This window comes from Ascaphus truei, chromosome 3 (assembly GCF_040206685.1).
Source record: "Ascaphus truei isolate aAscTru1 chromosome 3, aAscTru1.hap1, whole genome shotgun sequence".
NCBI lineage: Eukaryota > Metazoa > Chordata > Amphibia > Anura > Ascaphidae > Ascaphus > Ascaphus truei.
The window spans coordinates 43,475,465-43,495,868 of NC_134485.1; the positions used below are offsets into that span (position 1 = coordinate 43,475,465).

General features: G+C 40.5%; 2 protein-coding genes across 3 annotated transcripts in view; one reads left to right on the plus strand and one right to left on the minus strand.

Moving 5' to 3' along the window:
- The window catches only part of LOC142491425 (multidrug resistance-associated protein 1-like), a 118,242-nt gene extending 105,406 nt beyond the window's left edge, over window positions 1-12,836 (minus strand). Inside the window, exons 1-4 of one of the 2 annotated variants that reach the window (XM_075593972.1) lie at window positions 12,600-12,836; window positions 11,521-11,683; window positions 10,385-10,463; window positions 6,503-6,599 (exon numbers count right to left, since the gene is read on the minus strand). In XM_075593972.1, the coding sequence (XP_075450087.1) occupies window positions 6,503-6,599; window positions 10,385-10,463; window positions 11,521-11,683; window positions 12,600-12,695 (435 nt within the window). In that variant the 5' untranslated portion in view covers window positions 12,696-12,836. The remainder of the gene's footprint in view (window positions 1-6,502; window positions 6,600-10,384; window positions 10,464-11,520; window positions 11,684-12,599) is intronic. The other variant, XM_075593974.1, reaches the window with a different exon arrangement.
- Window positions 12,837-15,075: 2,239 nt separating this feature from the next.
- The window catches only part of LOC142490634 (stomatin-like), a 36,390-nt gene continuing 31,061 nt past the window's right edge, over window positions 15,076-20,404 (plus strand). Inside the window, 2 exon segments of the mRNA XM_075593052.1 lie at window positions 15,076-15,148; window positions 18,098-18,201. Coding sequence (XP_075449167.1) covers window positions 15,076-15,148; window positions 18,098-18,201 — 177 coding nt within the window.

The following is a 20,404-nucleotide window of genomic DNA, read 5'->3' on the forward strand; positions in this document are numbered from 1 at the left end:
TTAGCCATGCATTAACCTCCCTGATCTCTGACTGTCTCCCTGCGGTAGCGCATGGCTCTGGTAGTATTGCAGAAAATACTACCTTGGAGGTCCTTGCCTTAAGCTTTTGGCCTAGATCCCTGTAATCATTTTTTAGGACCCTCCATCTTCCTCTAACTTTGTCATTGGTGCCAACGTGTACCAAGACCGCCGGGTCAATCCCAGCCCCCCCAACAATCTGTCTACCCGATCCGCAATGTGCCGAACCCGAGCACCCGGGAGACAACAAACTGTTCGGTTCATGCGGTCACGGCAACAGATTGCCCTATCTACCTTCCTAATAATGGAGTCCCCTACCACCACAATCTTTCTTTGTATCTGAGCATCCTGAGTCCCCACTGTGCTGGAGGAAGTATTCTCCTGGCTGCTAGAGGAATTAGTCTCCCCCAGCCTTGCCATTTCTGCCCCGACATTCCCAATATCTTCACTCAACACAGCAAATCTATTGGGATGTGTCAGCTCAGAAACGACCTGGCTCTCCCTATTGCCCCTGCTTCCCCTTCTAACTGTCACCCAGCTACCTACCTGCTCCTCACTACCAGCGCCACCATCTGCACCACTAGTCGAAGCAAGGGCCTGCTCAGTGAGCTCTAATTCCCTTTCAAAATTGCCAATGTCCCTCAATATTGCAAGTTGCCTCTTCAGATCAGCAATCTCTGATTCTAAAGAGACCACCCGCTCACACCTCTCACAGCGGTATGCGCCTTGGAACAGCTGCTCCAAGTGCACATACATGTGGCAAGATGTGCATTGAGTGGCATTTTCAATCCTGCTCATTCTAGCAACTATGAAGTTTAGAAGTACTAACAGTAAACTGTACTTTAATAAACTATACCTTGTTTAACCGCTTCCTTGTTCAAACTGCTTCTGGTTCTAACTGCACACACTTTAAACAACCAGCACTTCAAATCATCCACACGGATCAGTCAGTACACGCAAGCTGTCTTATCTGAAGAGCGAGAGATGGACCGCTGACAGGGGTGGGGGCTGATCGGGCCCCCCAAGAGTGCAGGCCCCGGGCTTTGCCCGGGCTATAGCTACGCCCCTGAATACATTCCTTCCTGACTCAAAAAAAAATCAGATTTCTCACTGGATCAACATCCTTCCCATGTTTACTTATATCCCTGTATACCTTTCCTTCTACAAAGATGTCCAACCTTTTTTTGACCGAGGATCCTGGCATCGGCCCGAGCAGGAGATTTTCTCTTGTGGTTGCGGACAACAACTATGGACGTAAGGGAGGGGACTCCTCCCACTGCGATCACATGGCACGGGGGTACGTGACATTCTAAGGCTCACGCGTGGACCTGTTGCTGAGAGGGCACGAACATGGCGTGGATTTGGTAGGTCTGATAATTTACTGCTGAGTAGGGCACCCCAGGTCTGAGATCTCAGCAGTACCTCCAAATGTAGCGCAGTTCCCCCACCTTATGGGACATATGGCAGCCACTGTGTGTGTGGTCCTTTACCGGTGGCTCACAGGAGGCCTGAACTTCCGCTGCTTTGACCCTGGGGTGTACCTGGATTGTATGGTGACACCCATGAGGGATCCTATTAGTGTGGGATAACCCCATCATATGACACAATGTAAGAAATACACACTGGTATGGTTTAACAAGTTTACTGAACACATAATATAATAATAGAACTACTCAGGCCTCACAGGGTCGTGCCCCCAGTAACCGTGTCCACACCCGGTGGGATTTACCCCAAAGTACTGAGGTGCCCTGGGCACCTAACCACCTGGTGTCCACAGGAGCCAACCCACCCAATGTATGTGTGACAGCGTTGCCTACAAGAAGTGTTACTGTTGGTGCACTTGTAGATGGGGATACCTGCCTTATGCTCCAGCACCTAGTATCACCGACAGAAGAGAACAGTGTGTCCCACGCCGTTGTCGAAGGTGCCCGCCTCCACATGGGCTGGTATCCGGCGGGAATGTCCCACCATGATGAGAGTCTCTAGCCTTACGGTGGTGGTCTGGTCCCAGACCACAACTGCTGCTCGGCATTCTGCTTTGTCCCTTACACTAATGATGCGGTCTCAGGCGGCGCCCGCACCAACTGCCATTCCCCGCCATGCAGCGGAAATATGTTGGGCAGTCAAAGGGGACCAGGCTATATTTAAAAGAAAACTCTTAAGAGGTTTTTGCTCAAGTTGAATCCAGTTCTCTCATTTTGCAGTGCTCTTTTTTTACCTGTTCATCCTCTTCAAGAAGATTATGTTGCAGCTTGTGCTTGGGCACCTGGTTAACCACTTTACTATGTTGTAATAAAGAAAGTAGGACCAAAAAATAAATAAAATAAAAAATCATGAAGGTAAGTTTCATTTTATTTACAGAAGAATCAAATCAAGGTGAATATTACTAATGATATTCACCAACAGAATTCAGTTGTGCATTTGTTTTGTAAATGTAATTTTGACAACAAAATTACGATACTGTTGCATTAGAAACTATAATGTTTTGATTAATTAGAATCCCTGCATTATCCACAAAGAAGGCGTTTCTAATGTGTTCAAGGCCAATAACAATTCAACATAGGAAATTCATTTCTATTTATTCATAATATTTTCATGTTAGTCTTTCCAATAGAATTTATGATAAACAAAAAATCAGAACAAGATTCAGCACAGGAATGTATATGCTGTACATCTACATTCGCAATATTATATTACCTTATATAGCTTATGTGTTTTAAGTACCATGACTCTTACATTCCAACTTGTGAAAGGTGCACAGAATGTCAAAGCAATGGATCATTTAAAAGATCACAGCAGAGTCCTAAAGCTAAACAACGCTTCATTGTAAATGGATGCCACATGTTCCAATTCATTGTCTATTGTGCAGCCAAGCTCTGCATATCATTATGTTTGTATTGTGATATTTAAATCATCTGCTGAGTGCATTAAACGTAAACATGTTTTCTTCATCAACATCCATTTTCAATACCGTCTTCTTTTTGCCTTGCGCTTTCTATATTTCTGGTTCTGCCCTTGCTTATCGTTCGTACTTTCTGAGCTATCACTTCCAGTATCGCTTGTTTCTGTCTTTCTTTTTCTTTTCCAAGTGCCTTCTGCTTTTTGGTACAATTTACTATCATTTCGATTTTTCTGTTTCCAGTCCACAGAACTTGGCCCAGGAGTGCAGTCAGAGCCTTGTACTTCATATGTTGGAAAGGTAACATCATTACTCTGTTGAAGGGTTGGTTTGTAGCAAGGGGGTTCTTGTGCCATCCACCCATAGACAGGGTACTGGACGGCTAAAGTCGGGTTCATCTGAATAAGCAATGAAGTAGATGGTTTAATGTACTAATAATGATATATATATATATATATATATGTTCCATTCCATCTTTTATTGTAATCAAAGTGAATATTAAACATATACAACTTCTATTAACTATGAATGCCTCCTGTTCAATTGAGGGGAAAATGAGACAGAAAAATCAAAAGATATGATTACAAAGCAGTCTACTGCTAAAATTCTGCACTGATTACAAAGCAGTTCGGAGATAATTCCACCATGCTGGCCACTTTACCATGATCAAATACTGGTATAAAAAGTAGGATCCCCTAAAATACAAAGCTGTAGAAGCATGTCACAAAAAAAGTTTGCCCATAGCAAGACAGGATTAAGGAGTACAGTCACTGTACACAGTACTTGGTTCAGCTTCTCATTCCTATTTTGCATATGAGAACTGAGCAGTAGTTATGAAGGGTCAGCCGAGATGAGTTTGGAAGAGGACCATTAACTGATGCAATTCATGGAGAGAGCAGGCAGCATGTTGGAATTGTGATCAAGGGCACAAAAACAGACCAAACTATGCAGTGAAAATCAGCAAAGGGATGATGGTAAGGATTTCTTTTGCTAATACGGCATGTGTGAAAAGGATTTCAATTGAATAATAAAAGAAAAAAAGGAAAGTGGTCCTTGATGTATTTTATGAAAGAGTGGAACATGGGGATGTCTGTGGCACACTAATAAAAACAGCACAAAGTTAGCTGCAAAAATATAGTTTAATTACATTTGGTGGACAAAAAGCAACAAATGTTTCATTATCAAATTTAATAGCCTATATTTTTGCAGCTAACTTTGTGCTGTTTTATTAGTTTGCTGCATACATCCTCCTGTTCCTATATGCACATGAGTTGTTTAGCCAGACCCACTCTGTATGCCAGAGCACCTTGCTTTGTATCCTGAATTTCCCTAGACTCAATTGAACTTTTAGTGTGTAATTCTATCTCCTTGTAGTTTCTTGAAAATCTTATAGCAAAAAGGCATAAAGTCTGAACTAGGTTAGACATATTTCAGTCAAAGAGAAGCCCCACTTCCGATCAAACCAACCGCTCGAGCATCCCCAAGAAAATGAGAATTTGTGCCGTGACATACCTGGTACATTAATAGGGCTGTGCCTAATTTTTCAATGATAACCAAAACATCGGAGCAATTCATTATTTTGCACAGAACAGGAGTGCCTGCACCATAGTTTTAATATATATGCTGCAAAGCTAGTATGAGCAAAACTTTGAAAAAATATATATATTTTTTTTATTTTGGGACCTTTGAGGGAGCATGGTCTTGAAGCGACACCTTATGTTACTCATCCCTTGGTGCAGTGAGGATGGGTAGATTGGGATTTGATTTAACCTTAATCCCTTCTTGCCTTAAGACGCAGTGTTTATTTATATGGCTGGCAAGGGGCAGGTATATATGCAGTTATATTACATGTATAGTATTTACCCATTTAGGTAAAATATGGTTAACATGTATGGGTAAATGTGACTGCTTTTAATATAGGTCAAGTCCGTCATTACACCTACCTAATAAAAAAAAAAAATAAATAAAAAAAAAAAACATTATATATATAATGTTTCCTGGGTTCCAGCACTTCAGGTGCCAGGGGTTAATTTTGTTTTCAGTTTGAATGTTGCAGAGTGGTCTATGACAGCGGTGCGCAAAGTGTGGGACGCGACCCCCAGGGGGGGCGGGAGATTGTGCTGGGGGGGTGCGGGCAGTTGCAGAGGCCCCGCGATCTTCCCCCAGGCATTTAAATTAAATGCCGGGGGATCGCGTGAGGCCCCTACAACTGTTTACTTACCGGGATTCAGCCGTCTGTGTTGCGTCGCCATGGCAACGCGGCGTCAATAGATGCCCCGGCACCATGTGACCTGACGTCACACGCCCACGCAGCGTCATCTGACACGGATGATGGTAGGCAGGGGGGCGCGAGAGCCAGGGGCAGAGAGACAGGGGGGCGCAGCACAAAAAGTTTGCTCCCCTGGTCTATGATATTCCCAAGTAACTTAATGGTGTTTTTTGTTGCACTTCCCCTCACCAATCAGTGTCTGGGTGATATTGCAAGAACTTGGGGGAGGGGAGATTTCTGGTGAGATAGCTCACAGCTAACAAAGAGCTGCTCCTAAGTGTTTTAGCTGTGAAGGGAATTCTTAAGAAGCAGCAGATGCTAGGAGAAGCTGCAGAGGATACTACAGGAAGACAGAACAGGGAAAATCTCTTTAGGGAGATCCCTGAACCTAAGTTTATAGGATACCCCAGTTTCTCAGTTGTGTGTGTGTGTGTTTGTGTATATATGTGTGTGTGTGTGTGTGTGTGTGTGTGTGTGTGTGTGTGTGTGTGTGTGTGTGTGTGTGTGTGTGTGTATCTGCTGTAAATAGCTGTGGATAATTATTTTTCCAATAAATTAATTTGATCAACTCTGTGTTTGTCTGGCAAATTGATCCCTGGTATTTTATTCCTTGTCTCCTGTGACAGGCTATTTACATATGTTTAATCATCTTTTATCTACACTATTTTGTTAGTGGTTCCTAGGTGCATGGCTTACATGGTGTTGGGGACATGGGTCTTCAGGTGCTAAAGCGCCGAACCAAACAGCTTTTTTTTTGGCAAGGGGCATTCATGGAATGAAAGGACAAGACAGACCCAAGATGTAGCGGAAATGCAGCAAAGATGCGATATCTTAGCAATCTGTATGGGCGAATTGTTTGTGATAAAAAAAAAAAATATTTCCAGAACTCAGTGCTTCCCAAACACTAGGGGACCCACAACCCCCAAAATTCAGGTAAGATTGAGGGGGAAAAAAAAAAAAGTGTGACCTTGATTAGGACTTTAAAACATGACAAGGATGATAAAATACCTTTTTTCCCCCCAATTCTGTGGTTCGCAAATTTATTTTTTTAAACAAAATTGTTGCTCTTCAAATGTTATGTTAAACGTGCAAGTGGCCATCTCAGGGTTATCTGTCATTGTTGTTTTTCCCAAAATACACATTACGATGGTGTTTATGACTTGTACAACTATACGAACAATGGCGTGTGGTCAAGAGAGAGGTGGATTATATGTTTGTTTCGGTTCTAAAAATGTCATTAAAAAAAGTGTATAAATACATTGTTTCTTTTAGACATACATAATAGAAGATAAAAAAAATCAATAAAAATGACTTACCATCCCATGGAAGTATAAATATGCCTGAGATAAGTAGTCATTATCCATGGTGGCCATAGATGGAGGAAAATCAGAACCATTTCCCCTTACATCAGATCTGCAAAGAGTAAATAAAAAATAAAAAACCTTATGGCAAGTGTCAACTACTATAATAGTCAGTGACATTTCAGCTCTTAAGCAAATATGACAATTGCATCCATGGAGCCATCATCATTTTACAAAACGTAAGTAGCCACTTCTAATTTCTACTTGCTCTTGTCCTCGCCTTCCACATGCAACTTCTACTCCTTCTGGTGTAAACCCCTCCAACCTCATACCCCTCCCCTGCCACCCTCCCTCCTCTCTTCCTTACGACCCTGGCTAAACTCCCACACACGCATGCCGCGTTCCTCCACTCATTCCTCTGAACGCCTCTGGAGGAAATCTGATACGCTCGCAGACTTCATTCACTACAAATTTATGCTGTCCTGTTTCAACTCTGCCCTCTCTCAGGCTAAACAAACCTACTTTTCATCACTAATCAACACACACAAGTCTAACCCACGCCGACTCTTTTCTATCTTGGACTCTCTACTCAGACCACCCTCAGCTGCCTCCTCTTCTTCCTCCATCTCACCTCAGGACTTTGCTGACTTTAAGGAAAAGGTGGAATCCATACGGCAGAACATCCCATGTGTTGCCTCCTCCCATCACACACCGCTTCCTAACTCTCCTCCTGCCTTTCTTGACTCTTTTTCTGCTATCTCGGAGGAGGATGTGTCTCTGCTGATCTCCTCTTCTCCCTCTACCACCTGCCCTCTTGATCCCATTCCTTCCCATCTCCTAAAACCTCTTGCTCCTTCTATAATCCCTATGCTCACATAGATTTTTAACTCTTCCCTCTACTCTGTTACCTTTCCATCCTCCTTCAAGCATGCATCCGTTATACCATTACTCAAAAACAGCAAGCTTGACCCTACCTGTCCTAACTATCAACCTGTCTCCCTCCTGCCTTTTGCCTCCAAACTCCTTGAACATCTTGTATTCTCTCGATTGCTACACTTTCTCAACACCTATTCTCTTTTAGACCCTCTACAATCTGGCTTCCGCACTGCTCGCTCTACTGAAACAGCCCTCACTAAAATAACTGACGACTTCCATGCTGCCAAAGAGAGAGGTCAGTACACTCTGCTCATATTACTCGACCTCTCTGCAGCATTCGACACCGTGGACCACCCTCTTCTCCTTCACATTCTCCATGCTCTTGGTATTCGGAATAAAGCTTTATCCTGGATCTCCTCTTACCTCTCCCATCGTACTTTCAGTGTCTCTTTTGCTAACACCTCCTCCTCCTCTATTGATCTCTCTGTGGGGGTACCCCAGGGCTCTGTCCTGGGACCCCTTCTCTTTTCACACTCTCTCTAGGTGACCTAATCACATCTTTTGGGTTTAAATATCACCTCTATGCTGACGACACACAAATTTACCTTTCAACCGTAACCTTACAACTGCTATACAGACCAAAGTTTCTGAATGCCTCTCTGGAATATCATCCTGTATGGCCATCCGCCGACTGAAACTTAACATGGCAAAAACAGAGCACCTTATACTTACTCCCAAACCTGGCCCTACTACCTCCTTCCACATTGCTATTTGAAATACGATCATTCACCCAGTAGCCCAAGCACGCTGCCTAGGGTTTACACTTGATTCCTCTCTCTCATTCTCCTCTCATATTCAAAACGTTTCTAAAACTTGTTGCTTTTTCCTCCGCAATATCACAAAGATATGCCCTTTCCTCTGTTACTCGACTGCTAAAACTCTGACTCAGGCCCTCATTCTCTCACGTCTCGAATACTGCAACCTCCTGCTGTCCGGCCTTCCTGCCTCTCACCTGTCTCCCCTACAATCTATCCTAAACGCTGCTGCCAGAATCACTCTACTCTTTCCTAAATCTGTCTCCGCATCTCCCCTCCTGAAATCCCTCTCCTGGCTTCCTATAAAATCCCGTATCTCACACTCAATTCTCCTCCTCACTTTTAAAGCTTTACACTCTTCTGCCCCTCCTTACATCTCAGTCCTAATTTCTCACTATGCACCATCCCGACTCTTGCATTCTTCTCAAGGATGTCTTCTTTCTACCCCCTTTGTATCTAAAATTCTCTCCCGCCTTAAACCTCTCACTTTCTGCCCCACACCTCTGGAATGCCCTTCCCCTCAATACCCGACTAGCCCCCTCGCTATCCACCTTTAAGACACACCTTAAGGCACATCTGCTTAAAGAAGCATATGAATAGCACTGGATAATCATGGACACATGATACATAAAGCTTGGCCCCCTGCAGACCCACTTACTAGAATTCCCTCCTACTGTCTCTGTACGTTCTCCCTACCTACCAATTAGACTGTAAGCTCCTCGGATCAGGGACTCATCTTCCTTAATGTTACTTTTATTTCTGAAGCACTTATTCCCATGATCTGTTATTTATATTATTTGTTATTTATATGATATGTATTACTACTGTGAAGCGCTATGTACATTTATGGCGCTATATAAATAAAGACATACAATACAATACAATACTTCAAGTTCTTAAAAAGGAGCGAGTTGAACGGATTCAATGCCAGGGGAGGAGTGAGCAGTGCGTTCACTCAGATAAAAATGCAGTTGCAATATTTTGTGCTTAGAAATATATATTTGTGGTAAATGTATTCAAATGAGATCATAGTGGGTAACTGTGAAATGCATTACAGTACTTGTGTCTGTTGCACAAGGGTTTTAACACAATTTAAGTGCTACGAAGACTATCTTTACAGAGGACTTTACAGATAGCATATGAAAAGATCACCATCACAGTTCTGGTTTACTTCCCATCCCTTATATTTTGATAAGCCATACAGACTTGACCTTTATTAATGGGCACAAATATTTTTTTTTGCTGTAAACCACCATCACAATAACACGAGTACAGTATAGAGAAATGTGACCTACACTCTACATGTCATAGGCTTTTGATAGCTTATATGTTTTAGAAGAAACATTTTTTCATGACGCCCAAAAAAAATACAAGTGGCACATACGAAACTGGGTACAGTTCATATACATGAGTAAGAGTTAAAAGTAAGTTGCAGCACTAGTGTAGTCAAGGTCCTATTCTTCAAGTGAAGGAGCAATTCTGCAATACCTTATTCCACAATCTACCAACCATCAACACTGCTTGAAAACCTCTTTTTTTCTGTGAGTAGGCTGTACATAAGAGCCAAGATTCATTGGGAATATTCCCATTATTTGTGTACATCTGCACTTAGTATTTCTCTTGTTTTTCCCCCATGCTCCACCTGGATCGTGAGAAACCAGTTCTGCATTTTGGGAAAGAGTGAAGCCAACCCCACCAGAGGGTAGAAGCAGGGGTTGACACTTTATATTTTATGCTTTGCACTTGCTTTATTATATTTTGCACTTAATCATCACCAAAAGTCACTAAATATTTGTTTGACTAGTAAGCACTTTAAGTGTGTTAGCGCCTTCAATATGCACCATAATTTGGCACAATAGCCAACAAAGGCCATCACAATTTAGTGAACATACCCAATGGACACCAAGAAACACCATGTAGATACACTACTTTGCCTTAGTTGAATGTGAGCGTTTACAGAGCTCTTCTACAAACACAGTTTTTTGCACATGGCGCTCCCAACTTGCTGTGGACCAAAGGGCTTCAAATAGCTACTGATATTACAAAGAAAGTCCATTAAAAAATGTAGTTATACAGGGTGCTGGTTAATTAAGGTACTCTTTTTAAATTAAGAAAATGTTGTTTTAGAGTCAAATAGTTGGATACTCTCTCATCCACTTTAGTCTACTCGGCGCTATATGAACATCAGTGAAAAAAATTGTATTACCCATAGACAGGTGGATTGGTGAGGAAGCCATTTTCGGAACCTTGCAGGAGACTGGTTGATTCTGCAGAATAAGAACTTCCTATAAAAATAAAAGATTAAAATAAAATATTAAAAAATATTTTTAAAATATTAAAAATAGTAATAAAACCTATTTTTACAATGATGGTTTGGTTAATCAGGCACCTCATGGCAGTATTTTAACTTGCAAGATAAGGTGTGTCACAATTATTTACTTAGTGTTCACCCAGATCACCCCTATGTCAATCAAGTAAATCCCTGCTTCACTTATTTTATGCCAATGAAGACGTGTGCCTATAACACACACACACACACACACACACACACACACACACTATTTTCATGCAATATTCACATAATTTCCTAGTAACCTATTTCTATCAGGATACTTAAATAGTACTAATTCAGTCTCAGTAACAAGGAGCAAGAAAGGTGTCCATTACAAGCCACTGAATAACATTGGTTCAACCAATTTAAGGAAGTGCAACGATTCGACTCAAATATCTAAATCATTTGTTAACATTAAATTATATTTATTCTCAGGGTACGTTTTGAACGGTCACATTATTTTTAATAGTAACAGCAACTCTTCTTATCCACACATAATTTACACATTTGGCAATTTAGAAGAGCTGCAGTATATTAATATCCATCAGTTTACATGATACAACATTGTAAACAGCATCAGTGTCACACAATCATTTTTACAAGAACACCCCCCCACCACACACACACAAACACACACACTACTGTGAAACACAGAGATCCTAATTGTAAAATCTCTAATCTGCATAACATTTACCAGGGGTATTTATCTAAATCTCCCGGAGGGGGTGGGGGACTTTAATGGAAAAAATTAAAAAAAAATTTTTTTTTTAAAAAACACACGTCACACTTGCATACATTTTGAAGGTATTGGATCAGAATTGAAGAAAAACACATAGTTTGATCTAACAAAATGACTGGAATATAACTTGTAAATTCAATTGTACAAAAAGGCAGGGAACATTTGCCTGCTTAATGGTATTTGTCACCCTTTTTACATTTGTAAAGGGACCTGGTAAAAAAACAAAAAACCACAAAAGTAATTTCTTTACAATGGTGGTTACTAAACTTACCAAATCGATACTGAAGTTTAATTGGCCTTCCATATAATCGGATGCCGTTCAGCAAGGCTATGGCATAAGGCACTGATTCTGTGTGTTTAAAGCAGACAAAGCCAAATGACTTGAAATTGCCTTCTTTGTCTTTTGCGATGGTCACTTTGGTCAATGGTCCAGCCTGCAAGAAATGTAACAACATTTACGCCAATGAGGCTGCAGGGATGTAGAGCCACCCATGTTTACTAAGTGGTGCTCTGTCATAAAGGAACCTTATAGCCAATTTATTTGAATAGGCTGTGAGAAGTCTTACAGCTAAGTTGACACAGTTAATAATTACATGGTTATTGTGCACTATATTTAATTAGAAGCAGAATGAATTAATATTTCATTTAGAAGCAGAATTTATGTTTATGTAGAACAGTGACATTCCTTTGTCCCAGTACAATACTTTTTTAATCCCCTCACTTTTATGGTGTTTGATTGTTGTATTTGTCTTTAATGTGGGTTGCATCAGACATTAGCAACATAAAACCTGTATAATGAAGCTTTTCATTATATTCTAAGTGGGCCTATAAAAAGGCGTAGTCACTCGGGTACAGGAAATTTAAGGCTATACTATCCCAGTAAACCGCCTATATTGGTATTGCAATAACATGACATCTATTTTACATCCACTTTCATACAACTATATTCACATACAGGTGGCAAGGGCTGGCATTTAAGTAGTGGTTACTGATTTTACCCCACGATGTGGTCTGGGACTTACAAGACCTTATCACCACGTATTGGACTGGCAGGGGGTATATGGAGCATGGGGGACCAGACAACCTCATCCAGGTTGTCAAGGGCAAGAATAGCCACTCCTTACTTTGCAAGTACCACACAGCTCAGTGCAGCATTTCTCTGCATGAAAAGGTACTGACTGGCTCTGGATCTTGCAGCCAGGGACAAGGTGATCTCACAATGTCCGGATATCACATAATCCCCCTCTCAATGTTCCACCACCACATCCTGAGCATCACACGGACCCCCCTCCTCGGAGTACCACACGGTCCCCCCTCCCCAGAGCCTGACCACCCAGCCCTGCCCACCACCTGCAGAAACAGCTCGTAGAGGATCGCTTCATTCACGTTGCCGTCTAGATTGCCCACGAAGATCGTCCTGTCCGCCTCATCTTGCCTCTGGGACATGGTCAGACACCTCTACCGCAGCATTGTCTGCAGACAGCGGTGCAGGGAAGACATGCAACCATCTCCCTCCAGCTGCCACTCGCTCCTTGTTTGCCGTCTGTACAGAGGATCCACAGACCCACCCCCAATTTTACGACAGTTTAAAGGGCTAAGGGAGAGTCTCCCAGCATCTTCATCATACCTATCATAGCCATACCTACCTACAACACAAGTTAACCCCTTCAGATGCTTTCCTGCTACACTGTCCACATACACTACTTTTAATCATAATGTTGCCACGTTCTTGCAATTGATGTGGGTTTTGTTGTTTTGTTGCAGGATTGGCCTTGAAATAACGTTCAGATCTGTTTCTTCCGTTGTGAACTGCACTGCAGATCTGTATACAAATACTATTACAGTGTATTTCAGGGCTGGGATGCAGGAAGAAAGTATCTTTCCGAGTGCAGTTTTGCTTCAGGCGAGGAACAATGTGGAAGTGGATTAGTGGCCCTAAACCTAGGGCTGGGAAACTCCAGTCCTTAAGGGCCACTAACAGGTCAGGTTTTCAGGATATCTGAAGCAGGGATATCCTGAAAACCTGACCTGTTGGTGGCCCTTGAGGACTGAAGTTGAACACCCCTGCTCTAACCACACAAATCATGGCTGCATTTGTCATACATTTGCTCTGTGTTGACATGTTTCATATTTTGGTTAAAAGGAAACATGGGGGCATTTTTTTTTAAATGTTAAAATTAAAATGCAAGGTTTGAAGCACACGCAAACAAGCGCAGGTTTAAAATTCCCCAGAAACACTACATTATTTTGTTTTCTGTGAAGCATTTTACTTAATATAGTAGTCTACATATAATAAAAACATATAAACTCTGTCATACATACATCTGACATTTTCGAAGCTAAAGCCACACAAGAAACAACCACCAAATCTTATAAAATTAAAAGGAATTATAAGGCCCCAAAAAGAAGAAAGCTAACGCCAAAGAACCCACATGTGCAGCTGATTAATGGACCAAAAGACCTGAGATGGGATGGAGAAGGTGTAGAGATACAGTATGAAAAAAATGTGGTTGCTCAAAGGATATTCTGCATGTTCTAAGATTATTCTCCAAATCATATTTATCGCATAAGGAAGGACCTTGTATGTATGAAGTTACTTTTAACCTTAATTCTCCACAGTCCTATTCTGTAGGGATAATCCTCAGATGCCTGACTTCTATCTGTTTCAATAACTAAGCCATTTTGCATCCTTAGCCACTGCTTGTTTTGATACAAATGATAGTGTTGTACCCCTGTCTGTGTGAAGTCTTCACTAGGAGAAGCTGTAACAGATGTACTGTGATAGCAAGCACATCATTAATATTTTGAATGTAAAGATGTACAGTAGGTAATGTGCTGCTGTAAAAGTTTGATTTTTTCCCCATAAACTTTATCTTTAAAGTGCCCAAGCTCTTTATAAACATAGTTTTCAACCCCTCTTCAGTCTCTTGTTAAGAAACTAGTTAGATCTTGAAAATCCATCTACAGTGTTCACTCATTTTGCTCAGTTGTTGTACCTTCAAAAGAAAGATGTAGCAAACGTTAACACCCCTGTTAAATACTATGCGTTGCATTAATGCTGGCGTGTCATTTAACAGTTCAATTGAAAACAACAGTTAAGGCGAAAACATGCATTATTTAATGCATTGTTTAACACATTACTTTGCATTAACAAGCCTAATAAACACCTTCTACACCCCAATGTACAATAAACTTCTCCAGAAATGTTACAGTATAAGAAAAGTGGATTATACTGTAGGAATTGCTTAATACAGATGAAGCATCTGTTATTTTTAACACGATTGCGTCAAAGGTCTCTAAATCTTGTGATTTTGTGTGCAGAACGCACAATTTGTTTTTATCGTGCAATTTTGACTGTGTTAAAACTTGCGTTAGTTAAACCGTATAATAATGCGGCCACGTTTAGAATAACAGGTGCTACATTTGTACAACAGACTGTAGCACATGGGGATTAGTGTCTTCTACAAGGTGGAGAACCATGAAACACAATTCTTTGTGAGATGATCTCGTTAATTAATGTTGAGCGATTCAGTTGCCTTTAAAAAAATCATGTTGAAGAATCACATTACAAAAGCTTTAACTATCATGAATAGGATATCTTTGCAACTGTGTGTCCAGTTCCGAGGTGTCTATCACTGACGCTATAGTGAAGTGTGGACAGCTAAATAGCTTCCAGCTTGCTTCCTACAAACATTGAACTCTAGCACCTGCATTAAAGTCACTCATTTCCAACAGATTAGTTGAGGTTTTACTTCCTTAAATCTAATTTATGCTCAGCTTGCAGTACTGGTCTGCATGCACAGTGACAAATAAAGTGCACCCAGAAATGGATATCAGGTACGACCAAGATAATACAGTGAGAGCAGAGGAACGTACAAGAAACATGGAGGATCATTCTGGTAAATATATGGAATGCCTGTTTATAATGTATTTGTTTCTTATCCAGGTTGTTTAGAGTATAGAACTGGTAAATGCATCATTATTTGTATCTCATTATGCTACTTTGTCCTGCAATGTAACTACAGCGCACATCACTGCATAATACTCCAAGAACTAGATTGTCTATCACTTAAGTCCAGGCACAAAGTACACTTTTCCAGCCTTGCCTTCAAATACTTTCTGAACAAGCTCCTTACCACTACCACACCCAGCACTTATCACCTTAGATCTGACTCCAAAAGACTGTTCACAGTCTTATGGTTTAACAAAGATTCCAGCCGCTGCTCCTTCTTACCGTGCACCTCACAACTGGAAAAACCTACCAGAGACACTCAAAACCACATTCAGTTTAAGTAATTTCAAGACTTTAGCTATCTCACATTTTAATCTTGTCTGTAACTGCTTCATACGACCATAATCATTAAGTATCTCTCTATCAAACCATGTATTCTCATTATAACTCGGTGCCCAGGACATACTTGAAAACGAGAGGTAACTCTCTTTGTATTACTTCCTGGTAAAACATTTGATAAATAAATACAAATAAATGTACTGATATAAATTTACGTGCATGCACATTTAATTTAAAATGAATACACATGCTTTCCTAAACTTCATTGACTCTAAAAGAGTTACATATTATAATTAACAAGCTTCGATTTAGGTAACTATATGATTTGTCTGTTTTTCTGAACTTAAAATTGGAAGATTTACGTAAACTTTAAAAACTTTAGTATGGATCTGGCAAGATATATTATTCTACTGTATATAAAATAACTTAACTGATTGAAACCAGAAAAGACATTGGCAGTGCTTTTTTTTTTTTTATAACTTTGATTTTATTGGGTGAAATAAAACATACATGGTAACACCACCCATTAGCTTCAATGACATCACCTCATTTTTTTTTATACAATCAACCAAAAACTTGACACACCAGACTCACAAGACAAACAGGGGGACATGACTGCAGGGTAGGAGGGAGGGGAGGGGAGGGGGGGCAGGGAGGTGCGTGGAGGGATCCCTATCTTCGATAGGGGGGGAGGTGCCGGCTCTCTGGCTCCTCGTCGCCTAGGCGACTGGACTTCTCCTCGGGATCGCTGTGCGCTTATATGTATATGAACCTCTCTCCTAGAATCCAAGGACCTCTTTTCTCCTGTCGTTCAATCTCTAATTCCCTCTTTCTTGGGGTGCCCTATTTTAGCAGGGTTCCCACTTACCCTCCAAGCTCCCTGTCACTATACTGTCATGGATCACCGGAGAACGCATTTACTGATTATCATTGCAAAATTGTGGTATTATCTATTCCCGGGATGTCCGTCTGTGCCAGCCAAGGCACCCAGACTTTTAGAAAATTTGGACCGGTGTCGTTAACCAGACTTGTCAACTGTTCCATCCAGCAAACAAACCAAATTCTGTTCCTGATCTTGGGGATAATTGGAATATCTGGTTGTTTCCATAATGCTGCAATCTCAGCAATCGCAGTGCTTTTATCTGTGTTCCCAGGCTACCAACCAAGAAAATCACGGGAATAACTATTGAATTAAAAAATAAAATAGTTTAATTATGGTATATATTTTTGAAAAACCTGTTATCATTTTTGCTTGCAATAATTGTCCCTGTGCAACAAATGATTACATGCAAAGACAGAGAGCAGGCACAATTTATGTATGAATGGAAACAAAAGAAACAGCGCAAGACGCAAATAGTGAAGTAAATCAAGATATTATTACATAAAATGTAGGGATCCCTACATTTCATGCAATATCTTGATTTACTTCACTATTTGTGTCTTGCGCTGTTTCTTTTGTTTCCATTTCTCCAGTGTTTAGGGGGTGCTGAGCCACCCCCACATTTACGGCTGCAGACGCTATTACTAGCCACTTGTCATGGTTTTGTATGACTTTAAATATTTTATCACACTGTGGTATTATGTGGTTTTAACTATTTAGTTTAATTTTAGGGTTTGTGCAATATTTATTTGCATCTTATCACTTGATACTATCACTTGTGGTTATTTAGTTGCACACTTCAATTCTTTTTCAAGATTTATGTATATTTTGGAATACTTTTGGCATACTCTTTTTTTTGTGAAGCCTTAATAAATAAAGTGCAAGTCAATTAGCATGGTAATTTATGCTTTTCTTGTTGTTTTCATTCGCTTAGAAGTTGGTAAGAAAAGCAGAAGCAAATGAGCAACTGGACTCACACAATGTACAGTAATGTTTGTTGATTATCAGGTTTTCCAAACAAGGAGTAAAGAGACGTTTCGGTCCATAATGGACCTCCCTCAGGGTGATCGCTGAAGGGGCTTATTCCACTGAATTTACTATCGTAAGGTAAATCAAGAGAAAAACAAAAAATAAATTAAATTGGGCTAGCATTTAAACCTCTTGCACCAGACGGGACTGAATACATGCATGTAGTTTAGCCCTTTTTCTGATGCCCTGGTCCCTCTCCAGGTAAAACGGGGCAAGGGCTATAAATAAATAACCCCAAACTGTACAAAAAACAAAAAAATAGGTAAGTGAGACTGGGTTATTTTCAGTGAGGGATCACTGATCTAAATGGGATTCATTTATAGAAAATCTCCCAGCTGCAATACTGGAGCTTTTCCTTAATCTCTTTTTTTGAACTGGTTTAAAGACAGGATACTATGATAAATATAGACCCCATATGCTCAGGCATCTTGGAGCTTTATACTAAAGTCTCTAGGCTGCAAAACCTTGGGTGTCGTTTTTTTTAATTGAATTTTGCACCTGGGAAACTTTGACCCCTAAGACTTTTAAATGAATTGATTTGGAGCTACAGTAGGAACATTTTACCTAGAAGGATGTCCGTTTTGATGCACGTTTTCATTATGGAAGGATTATAAAGTGTTAACCTGCAGCGCGTCTTCTGTATTTCAGATGTGGAAAGGAAAGGAATGGGCTGTTTTGGATTTGTTTTGATGTTCTTTTCATTTCTGCTGGTTCTCATTACTTTTCCAATCTCCATTTGGTACTGCATAAAGGTGAATAAAAATTTGCTTGTGCTATAAAGTATATGAATATATAAGTACAAATAGAGGATGGTACAATATTAGCCTGTAGGGGACACGGACAGAAAAGCAAAACACAAAAGAAAGGTAGAAGTGATACCGTTAATGGGTAGCTGATGTTTAAAAAGTGTCCAAGCGTTCAGGACCACAGTGACTGTCTGAGGAAGAGACCTGAATGGTCTTGAAAACTTGCACTCTTTTTAAACATCCGTTACCCATTAAAAGTATATCAACCTTACTTTAGTTATTTATTTTTTAACATTTTTTTCCAAAATACTTTTCCCCAATGTGTAGGTTTTTATAATAGAGGCGGTATGGTGTTAATATTAAGATGATTATATCAGCCGTGGGGTTCTCAACTCCAGTCTTCAAGATTCCCCCAACAGGTCAGGTTTTAAGTATATCCCAGCTTCACACAGGTGGCTCAATCTGAGCCACTGATTGAGCCACTTGTGCTGAAGCAGGATTATCCTTAAAACCTGACCTGTTGAGGGGTCCTGAGAACTGGAGTTGAGAACCCCTGTGGGGTTAGGCTTTGCCTTTTTATTGTGGCCTTGTAAAATAAAAAATAGTAGGGTCATGTGCAAATGTTACAAAGTGGTCCAAAGCTAAATTGAAAGCAATTTATTTTGGTTGACAGTTGTGGGTGATGATTAATGTGCTCTTTTAATGCGTTAGTTGCCATCTTACGTTTGACTTGAAACAACTTAGGAAGTTTTTGTGCTTTAATATATCTCCAAAGCTCAGTGAGTAAAGAAACTGACTCTCTGGCATTGGGTTTGATGCAGGGGAACCTTGTTCAATTCCTGGTTTCAGCTCCTTGTGACTTTGGGCAAGTCACTTTATCTCCCTGTGCCTCAGGCACCAAAAACATAGATTGTAAGCTCTACAGGGCATGGACCTGTGCCTGCAAAATGTCTCTGTAAAGCACTATGTAAAAACTAGCAGCGCTATGCAAGAACAAACAATTATTATTATTCAAAATGTTTATCTTAGTGAGAAGACAATCTTGCACCTTTTTCGTCTTTTTTTAATATGAATTGCTCTTATTTTCTGTACCAGGGGAAAACAACCCCATTCCTCATTTATTTAGTCTGTGTCACCCCAAAGGCGGATTTCTGAAAGGGCTTCCCTAAGAGCTGCTTCCCTCTGCACAGAACAAGTGTTCTAAGGGTTAACATCTGAGTTTGCTTTCTTCAGTCTTCTGCCCCCAGACCTCTACAGTGCTTATGACTGGAAGAGGGAATTTCAAATCCCAGCTGAATTGATTCAGAACTCCTTCAGCTTATATCTGCTTGGCTCCACCTGTGGCTGTAGCCACAGAGTGTCAACCGTTTGCTGCTTGGTTACTTGGTTGGGTAGTTTTCTAACACAACACATTGCAGACCTATACTACCTCTTCTAATACAATTCTAACCTTGTGTGTAAGTGTTGCATACATCCATAAATAGAGATGGGTGTTTTTTTTTTTGTTTTTTTTAATGAATTTGGATTTGCCTTGGATCGGTCCGTTCATTTGGTCCACGGATCACTCTCAAAAAGGTCAAACCACAATTTTAGATTTCTTATTCTTCAGAGACAGAGCAATCAATTTCCGGATGGATTTTTAAGAATCCAAGCACGGATAAAAATGAGGGAGCGCGAGAGAGCGAGACATTTCAAATGTAATCAATGTCACAAGTTGTGTATATAGGTGTCTATATATACATATCTATCTAAAATAATATCTATCTATCTATCTATCTATCTATCTATCTATCTATCTATCTATCTATCTATCTATCTATCTATCTATCTATCTTATCTATCTATCGTCTCTCCAAATAAATTAGGGAGACATGCCTGTGCTGAAACGGGACCATGCCCGAGGTACCCAGCTGGGAGATATGCTGATGTCTATGCAAAGTGTATTTAAATGAGTCCCATCCCACACATCTTAAAATGATTTCCATACCAACTATATAGAGAGTTGATTAGCCTACGGTACCAACCTAATGACTGGAATGGTGTCATCGAACAGAAATACTACTGCTTTTCTAGGCCAGAGCTCTACCATTGTGAGCTAAACTCTTTCTCTTTTTCTCACCTTCTCGCTCGATGGATTTTTGTGGGTGGGATGGATTTTATCAAAACGATCTGTGTATTTGGACTGCTCTGTCCATTCCTACCCATAATC